The sequence below is a fragment of the Rhodamnia argentea genome, chromosome 6, assembly GCF_020921035.1.
Source record: "Rhodamnia argentea isolate NSW1041297 chromosome 6, ASM2092103v1, whole genome shotgun sequence".
NCBI classification, from domain to species: Eukaryota; Viridiplantae; Streptophyta; class Magnoliopsida; order Myrtales; family Myrtaceae; genus Rhodamnia; species Rhodamnia argentea.
Genome location: NC_063155.1, coordinates 31,940,486 through 31,950,215, shown reverse-complemented (window position 1 = coordinate 31,950,215; position 9,730 = coordinate 31,940,486). Strand labels below are relative to the sequence as shown.

Below are 9,730 nucleotides of genomic sequence, written 5' to 3'. Positions count from 1 at the left end.
ATCATTGATAGGAAAGATCAAATGTTACGACGGTGAACTATTCCTTATATTAAGATCCAATGGCGGAACCACACAAAAAGAGATGCTACTTGGGAACTCGAGAAGGAGGCGAGATGCAAATAGCCCCATTTGTTCAAAAGTTGAGGTAAGTCTAAATTTTGAGAACGAAATTTTTATAAGGAGGGTAGAATGTAACAAATGAGCAAAAAGAGAAAAGAAAAGAAAAGAAAAGTCAATAAAAGGGAAAAAGCAAAAAGGGGCAGTTGGTTTCTCCTTTAAGGTCGAGAGTCTTCCACTGCACAAAAAGAAAGAAAAGAAAAAGAGAGAAAGAAGAGAAAGAAGAAGAAGAAGAAGAAAGGAGAAGAAGAGAATAGAGGTTTCGCATACACGCTACGAAGGCTTCGTCTTGTCGATCAACTACGAATCACTTGGTAAGTACCTGCATCCTAGGTTCATCTAATCAGAGTAATATTTGTAGTTAGGGCTTAAATTCGAATTTATGGAAAAATTGAGCCGTGAGGTCAAACTTTGGAGTCGTTAAGTTGAGATTCTTTGGGGGAACGATAGTTTAGGGTGTTGTGAAGCTACAGAAATTTGTAGAACTCAATTTGGACTTATAGTTTTTCCAAAACAAAATTTGAAAGTTTGACACGTGCCGTGAACAGTGCGCGACCGTAACATGTTGCGCCCGTTCTTGCCAATTTTTTAATAGATTCTAGCCAAGCTGTGTATGGGGTTTCTGTTATACATTAAAAGAACTTTCTTTGGACTACAAGTTCATTTAAATTGAAGCTCGGAGGAGGAAGTTATGGTCCGTTTAAGTTTATCGTGCAAGCTGCGTGTAGCCGACAGCATGCGTATTCGCTATGAGAGAGCGTTTTGCTGGTGTGTAGGTGTCGCCTTAGTGACAAGTAGGCCTTTTTCCGTTAAGTCATGCTTTAGGATAGCATATTACTCAGTTTTTGATGCCGTTTTTCATATATTTGATAGGAATACGTATGCGTCAACTTGAGTAACCACCGTAGGTTGGTTTTCAACTTATCCAGATGAGTGATACTATTTCTTTTATGAATTTATAAAACTCATGCTTTGAAAAGATATAGACATTTTATGAATCAATGAGATTTCCTTGAAAATGAATTGTTATTATAGCATTATTTGCGTATAACATTGGATCGGATATTTACTACCTCATTTGATACTTGATATGGATTGAGAAGAGGTTATGATATGCATTCCAAAAAGGTATTCTTGTGGATTAAGCTGAGTGGCAAAAGATTTTATACTTGGTTTTGTAAATGATTTTGTAATATTGATTCTGGACTTAGTTTGTGGATGAAATTGTGATGCTTGATATCGCTGTGAACCAGATTTAGGGGTTTGTGGGTATGTGCATACTAGTCTAGGATATCCTTGTGAGCCGAGTCATCGGCATTATAGGTAGATACCTTACCAAGGGGGGAATCTTGGTTGCTTTTGTCACGGGGCATAACACGTGGCCATGGTTGGGTATCTGCACATGAGATTGGTCGATACATAGACCATTAACATGTGTTTTTCATGAAATTAGTCAATGGATAGACCATTGACATACGTTTTGACATTTTTATTGAGAAATGGTATTCCTAATATATATGTATATTGTGTTGGAAGTTGAATATGACTCATTTTGGTATTGAAAGTTTGTGATATTTGATTTTTGGTGAAAAAGAGTTATGTTTTGTGTTTTAAATGTGCATATTAAGTGCTCGATCCGCTTAGAAGAAATGTATTTTTCACTTAGCCGTGGTAGCTCACTCCTTCCATCTCATTTGTTTTCGGGTTTTTCCGTGACTGCAAGTAAGACGGGAGCGTTGCGTTAGCATCATCATTTTTGATAGGGGGTTTTTTGTATGATTGTATATAGCTGTTGAACTTTTGAGCTAGCTTTTGATAGACATGTACATATTTTTTTATGGTTATAGAAAAGTTCTGAGATTATAACCAAATGATTGCCTATTGTGTATATATGTGTGTACATATATATTACGATATAAAGTGGAATTTTGGTTACCTTGAGGCTGCATTCTTTAGAGAAAGAATGGCCGTGTCATACCTTTGTTTGTGATGAATTGGGGTGTGACAGAATTGATAAAAAAAAAATGGTTTAGGAATGAATTGATCCAATTATAATAGGTTTATGACTTTTTTGGTAATCTTCCTATTTTTGACAGCACCTAGCTCAAGATTCAGACTTGTTAAACAATCTTATTTTCAATGTTTATGTAATATTAGACTTGTGAAAACCCATTAGAGGTTTTGAGGGCCGCAATCCAAGCGAGTTGAGATCGTGAGAAAACTCCTTTGTTGTGATTGATTATTGTGGGTTGGGGTGTTACCAAAGATTGGATACACTTGAATGTGGGCATTCCAAGCGGTGGAGCAATCTTGTAAATCTCTTCCTGTGGAGTAGACACTTTACTGAACCTCGTAAATCTATTGATGCCTTATTTCTGCAATCTGTTTCTTGCTTGAATTGCTCCATTTATTCACCTTGGGCATTAGTTGTAACATGTACAATAGAAAAATAAAAAAGTTTAACATAAACTGATCCAAAAGTAACGGGAAGGAAGGGAAAAGTTGCTTTAGGAAACAGCAAGAAAGCGAATAGTGGGCTTAAGGAGGAACGGGATGGAAAGAAAAAAAAGAAAAACCGTCTCTTGAAGGGATCAATCTCGAGATAACTTGGTGACGGAGAGTTCGACTCCGTGTTCAGGTTCAATAACCAACCTAAGAGCAGGGGAATGGATGTAGTTGGGAGAGAGGGTGAAAGAGAAGTTGGAGAGAAGCTGGGCGATGAGGATCTTGAGCTCCACCATGGCCAGGTTCTGCCCGAGGCACATGCGAGGTCCCACTCCGAAGGGCATGTACAAGTGCGGCAGCTTGCAGGCTCCTGTGATCCCGTTGGCGAATCTGGCCGGGTTGAAGGAGTAGGAGTCTGGCCCCCATATCTCAGGATCCGTATGCAGTGTCAACACCATCGTCCACACGTTCACCCCTTCCGGCACTTTCAGGTCCCCGAATTTCAAATCCGTCAAGGCCTCCCTCGACACCACTGGCACGGGGGAGTATAGACGCAGGGACTCGTTTATCACCATTGTGAGCTGTACCCAGGACAGAAATGTTAAAACATGCCGATGATAATGGATTCAACAAATCATATTATATGCAATCTGTCTGAAAGGCGTGGGGGAGGCGCACCAGTTTCATCTTACGGATCATATCCGCATCAGGAAGACGGCCCCCACAGACTTCAAGAACCTCGGCGCGCACACGATCTTGCCACTCTTGGCTGGAAGCTAACAGCATGAGGCACCATGTCGCAGAGACGGCAGTGGTCTCGTACCCAGCCAAGTAAATGTTTTTGCAGTTGTCGACAATGAAGCGGTCCATGGCCTCCTGGCTCAAGTCGCTGTCTTTGGCGCCCTCGAGAAGCATCTGCAGAAGGTCCTTCTCGTATGCAGCTTCCATCCTCTCCTTCACCACATGCAGTATCAAACTGCGGACCTCCTTCTCCAGTGCCCAGGCTTCTCTGTTACTCTTGGTGGGGAGGTATCTGCGTCATTGTATAACCAGAATTGATTAAAGCCAGCTAAGCGATAGGGGCTTTTCTTTTTTCCCTTTTTTATCGTGGTGTGGGTGGGTGGGTGGGGCGGGCGTAGCGCTTAATTGGAGGTTTTTCAGAAGAAAGATTTAATTACTCACCTCATGCCAGGAATCCCAGTGGAGAGAACTTTCTTGGACATGGCCTCTTGGAGAGCCCTCAACTTGTGGAAGATCTCTTCTCCTTTCGCGAAATTGCTGCCAAAGCAGGCTCTGGAGATGACATCTCCGGAGAAACTTCTCATGTGCTGGTCGATGTTAATGTTGGCTACTTCACCGGCTGCGTCCACTTTGTTCTTCCAAGACTTTAACAGTGTCTCCGTCGACTCATTTATGAGGTTTATCATCCCCTGCCGGCCGGCAAATTCCGACATGTTAATTGAAAAGAAGAAATGGTGGTGCGATGGTGGTATTAGAAGACGTCGATTAAGATAAACATACCTTAACCTTCTCCATATAAAGCTCAGGAGCGAGGATCTTGCGCTGATGAGCCCAGTGGGGGCCGTTGGAAGTTAAGATGCCTTGGCCCATCAAGGGACCCCTCTCCTTGAACTGGTATGAGGGCTTCCCCAAGTCCAAAGTAGTGCAGGTGGTAATCTCCCTAACCACGTCTGGTTGGTTCACATATACTATCAGTGTGTTCCCCAGCGAGAACAAGAATTTATCTCCTGTAAAAATCATGACAACACACCAGCGCATGAGATCAGCCTGATCCGATTGTCCACGTCCGAACCCCAAATGACCGATCCAATTCAATGAAGGAAGTAGGAAGGAGGAATGATTTGATACAGGAGTAGTGAATTACTCTTCTGCTTTTTTTACTGATCGAGAACATGTAAAATGAAATTTAGTGTGAATGTGAGAAGTGAAAAATTGAAACACGTGAATATTTTTAGATGAACGGTAGAAAAGAGATGAAGATCCCAGTTAGGGCGGGGGTGAGGGGAACTACCGTATTGTTTTCTCCACTTGTCGAAGAAGGGGAAGAGGGCAGCTGCACAATCATGGCGAGCAGGGGGCTGGCCAGGCGGAGTCTTGGGAGCGGAGGAGGAGGAGGAGGAGGATCTCGCCTTCTTGATCTCCATGATGTTGCCAAGCAAGAAGGCGGGGGGTGGTCCGTCGATGCCTTGTTTCCTCAGCAAGGACCTCAACTTTTCCGGCTTCACCACCAGCGCGTTGTACAGCCTCAGCAACACTCCTATTACGCCCACCACGGCTATGGATATCAGCGCCTTTGCGTTTGAGTACTGCAGATATTCCATTGCTGATGATCCTCCCAAAAGTGCTAGTGTGGACTACACTCCGGAGTACTGGAGACTAGGGAGATTACAGCACAAAATTGGGAGGTGGCTAATGGGTTTTGGTGGGATGAATGAGGGGGGGTTGTGATGCCGTTGCCAGATGCTAGCAAGGCTCACCTATATGTACAAAAGGGTGACCAGGACGACCTCGCCATAAAAGAAAAATAATAATTGAATGAGTATCGCCCGCCAAGTTGGTCCCGTCAAATTGGAATAAGCGAATGTGGAAATCACGCCCCCTTTTGAATGAAAATAGGAAACTACGCACCCATCTTACGACGACCGGCATGGTTTGTCAGAGAGCGAGACCAACCGAGCAGTCGTTTCCTTTTGTGGACTTTGGAGCTGATGACATTGACAGCGGAGTCGGCTCCTCTACCCTCCTCTCAAGTCCCCATTCCCCACCAACAAAATGGACGTTTTGGAGTGCTGGTTACGTGCCACTGGGGGAGTGGTTACGATTAGGTCAACATTGGCAAGCGCCACATTATGATACTCCACAAAACAGACGCCCGTGCTCTCGGCCCTGCCAAACCGTGTTAAATGCTGTGACAGTGACCCAGTTTATCCTCTGTTTTCTCCCATGTCTGATCCCAAAAATTTTATCTTTATCCCCTCTAACTTTTTCTCCGTGAAGCTCGTGACTTTCTCCAATAAGCAATATCATTTTTTTTTATATTCCTCGCGAATTGTATCTATTCCGTTGTATAAAACAAAGAGAGTGTCCTACTATTTTCATGGGATTTCGATCTCTCTCTCTCTTTTCTTTTCTTTTTTTGGGTTCTTTCGATGCCGTCAAATGGATATACTACCATTATTATGCACAAATACAAACGTGTGAACATATAATTCTATATTATCCCTCACATGTTTCAAAGTTGAAATTGGCATCTTTTATATCTCACAATAACCTTCCAAAAATAGCATGAATCTTGATATAGCTTCCTCTTTCTATGGATATGTATGCCATCTGTATGTGCATTTTTATCACTTCTTTCCATTAAGTGCTTTTCTTTCTATTATTTAGTTTTATCAGGTTCATTAATTCAAATGTTTTGTTCAAAATAGAACACTTTTTTTCCTGATTTCTATTTTTTTTACACTCATTGCCCGTGCCTTGCTTGCTTGTGAATTCTTTAGCATTTTCCGTCCTCTCTCTAGTTGGAGGATTGCTTTAATTAGGCGATCATAATATGGACATCACCCACTAGTTAAGATTGCATGTGAATAGTGTTCAAATTATTTACCACCAATCAAAAATATTATTGAAGATAATTTTCTCCGACCAAGTATGGAGAAAAATTTGAAGCCCTCTTGTTTGAGCAGTGACCAAACAGCACTTGGCTTCCCTGCCGTACGTGTTGACATGTCTAGTTTGGTGCTACTTTACCCAGATTCAATTGGTTTTCTGTTTGTTAGAAGTACTAGGCGTTTCCTGAAGTTTTCATTCTTACCTGTGCGAACTTCACTGGGAAGATGACCAAAAAGAAAAACTCATGAAGTCACTCCTCTGTGTTCATATGTACAAACCCTCTTCGGATCCCACTGTTTTCAAAAGAAAGGCTGGGAAGTCCGCCATCCACATTCTGCGGGAATATGACCAGAAGAAGAGTGGAATTTGGACGCCCCTTTTGGAACGGACCACCTCCCTTCCCAGACCGCAATCTGTAAAGGAAAGAAGTTCAGCCCCCACCAGTATCTGGTCAAAAATGTCTCCTCCTGCGTCGTTTTCAATTCAAATTAGGCACATGCAGTACATGCCGGATATTTGATGATTTTCATGGACTTATTATTCCCAATTCGAATCTTGATTCACCATTTAAATGATACAATACAGCACAAGCACGGTGCCAGTCAAACATTCAAAATCCCTTCACAAGCTCTCCCTTACCTTATTCGATCAGACCTCACTTGTCGTCCTATCCCCCACTACAAGCAGCATTTGTCTTCTCCCGCTGTTATAGTTGAATTCTTCGAGCCACCCATTTTGCAATTTTAAATTTGTCAAGTGACGAAGGAGTTCGTGTTATTTAATGGGGCTTCAAACTACCTGAAAGATGTCCCGGTCCAACAATCGAAGAGAGAGGAACCATAACATAAATAGGGAGACGCTTGACTAAAGCGCGCCTACTTCTCAAATATTATGAACATCATCATAATCACATCCCACCAACTCTATCAAAAATATAATCGGAGATTATAGCATGAGTCGGGTACCAGGCACGGCCACAAAGGACTTGAGCTCGAGCATTGAAGCCTTGAGCTTCGCCTCGAGGGACTTGAGCTTAGCTTTTATGGACTCGAGCCTAGCCACTGAGGAACCGAACCTGGGAGCTAGTGACTTGGGCCCATGAGCCGAGTATCCAAGCATGGGAGCTAGGGACCCATGCACGAGCACAAGGGTCCCAAGCCTAGCCATTGAGGACTCTTAACACGAGCATCGGGGTCCACGGGCTCAACCTTTGTGAACCAAGCCTTGGCGACTGTTACTTGGACACAAGACGCGGTTATTCGAGCACAGCCGTCGGGGGACTCTAGCACTAAGGTCTTGGGCCCGCTCGCCAAGGAACCAGTCCAAACTCGGGGGACCTAGGTCCAAGCATCGATAACTTAGGCATCGAAGTCGAGCACACAAGCATGTCGTTGGGGACCAAGCACAGGAACCAAGATCTCGGGCCTGGACTCTATGGAACAGCACCCAAGTGCCAAACTAGAGTCCCGAACTTGGCCTATGTGGACCCGGCCCCAATCTCCAATGAATGGGGACAAGAGCTAGGTATTTGAGTATAGCCGGCGGAGGCCTGATCATAGGAACCAAAGTCTCGAGCTCCAGCGTCAGCTACTTGGACACAGGATTCAAGAACCTGGACATGGCCATCGGGTACTTGGGCACAAACACTAGGGTCTCGAGTCTGACCTCTATGGACTTGGGCCAAGCCTCGATGGTGTGGGGCCCATGCATCAAATAGGGGTCTCGAACCCGAGCACTAGAGACCCGGGTATGGGATTTGTTACCAAAGCGTGGCCGTCAAAAACTTGAGCACGAGCACCCGGGTATCGGACCTAGTCTCAATGGGCCTAGGCACGGGCGCCGGTGAATTGGCGCCAGAACCGAGTATCCAGACACAATTGTCGGGGTCCCAACCCCGACCCGAACTCTATCGAATTGGGCTCGGCCTTGATAAACCGATGTCGTGAGTGTAGCCTCTATGGACCTACGCTTGGTCTTGATGGACCGAGGCCTAGACACCGAACTAGTGTCCCAAGCCCGGGTGCAAATGATTGGGCGCAGGAGCTGGGGGGCCCAAGCATCCGATATCGGAGTCTCGGGCCTGGCCTTGTTGACTCAAGATTGGCCTTAATGTACCCAAGCCTGAGAGCTAGTGGCTTGGTAGTAGAAGCTGAGTAACCAGGCACGAGGGCAAGCCTTTGTGGACCCCGACGAGCCTGAGAAAATTGGCAAAAGCGATGAGAAGTTACTGACAAGCGATATAAGAGAAAATTACTAAGTATTGAGTCCTGAAACGTCAGCAAGTGAAACTGTTGGCAAAAATAAATCCAAGTTGACGCAAAGATCAATGAATCAAGAGCCAGACAAAAGTTCAATTATGCGGTCAACAATTTCGGCTTGCACAATCACCATTTAAGGAGCTGTAAATCTCCAAAGCCACTAGTGATAATGGCCAAGAAATATGGGTTGTTGTAACGAAACGGGGATGCAAGCTGTGCAAGAAACTGTTGACGCAGGACAAGCAATGAGGCCCTGATTGTCGGAGTAGTGGGTCTTTTGGTAACCGTTTGTAGATACATGCCGCTGAATTCTAGAAGTTACGTAGGATGTTATTTGCTTTCTTTGTAATTGTCGCTAAACCGTCGCCAGGAGCTACGGATATTACGATTCTAATTCAAGCAAAGGCCCACAATTAATCAATAAACACCAGTTTCAATTTTATCTTCATGATACCTATTATGATTAATGCGGAAATAATAATGAAATTAAGATTGAGAAGAAGAAACGAACACAAAGATTTACATGAAAATTCTTGCGGGAAAAATCACGGGGAGAGAAGAAGCGAAATCCACTATGAAAATCAAATATTACAAAAGGAAGCTATCAAAACTAAACCCTCTTTCAGTCTCTGTTTCTTAATGTAATAGCTTGAGAAAGAGCAATATCTATGCTACTACCTGCAAACCTAATGTTGGCCCAAGCCCATAACGAATTAAAGACATACTCAACAAATCTCCACGTTGGCTTAAATTCCTCAAATAGGCATAAGTAATAAACAATCTTATCCTCCCACCGGAGTAAAACTCGATTGCGGCAAACATTAATTAAATCCAAGTAATGCTTGAATTTAGTAATAGGCAAGGACTTCATCAACATATCAACTGGATTGTTTTACGTATCAATCTTCAAGACCTTAATATAACCATCAGCAAGAATGTCTCGAAAATAATGATACCGCACATCAATGTGCTTTGTCCTCTAATGATACATATGATACTTTGTAAGATGTATAGCACTATGACTATCGCAATGGACAACAGTCACACCATAACCCACATTGAGCTCTCTAAATAAGCCTCTTAACTACCTCCGTAATAGTCATATACTTTGCCCTTATAGTATGTTTTAAAGAAGCTTTCTAACCGACCGCATAACCTCCAATAGTAAAGATGCACCCAGTCAAAAACTTCCTCTTATCAAGGTCACCAGACTAGTTAGAATTAGCATATCCTGTAAGAGTTTCAAAAGTATTCTCAAACTCTAAATCATAATCTGA

At 43.4% G+C, this 9,730-nt stretch overlaps 1 protein-coding gene across 2 annotated transcripts; it reads right to left on the bottom strand.

Annotated features, from left to right (window-relative positions):
• Positions 1 to 2,506: 2,506 nt before the first annotated feature.
• Positions 2,507 to 5,013, bottom strand: LOC115745903 (cytochrome P450 714C2-like). 2 transcript variants are annotated; one of them, XM_048280813.1, is made up of 6 exons: positions 4,965 to 5,012; positions 4,595 to 4,919; positions 4,084 to 4,310; positions 3,745 to 3,992; positions 3,241 to 3,595; positions 2,507 to 3,143 (listed from the first exon to the last, which is right to left on the bottom strand). In XM_048280813.1, the coding sequence occupies exons 2-6, from the start codon at positions 4,902 to 4,904 to the stop codon at positions 2,709 to 2,711; spliced, it is 1,575 nt and encodes a 524-aa protein (XP_048136770.1). In that variant the 5' UTR covers positions 4,905 to 4,919; positions 4,965 to 5,012; the 3' UTR covers positions 2,507 to 2,708. The 2 variants fall into 2 exon arrangements, with proteins under 2 accessions (XP_048136770.1, XP_048136771.1); XM_048280814.1 differs by having other exon boundaries at positions 2,854 to 3,150; positions 4,965 to 5,013.
• Positions 5,014 to 9,730: the final 4,717 nt, after the last annotated feature.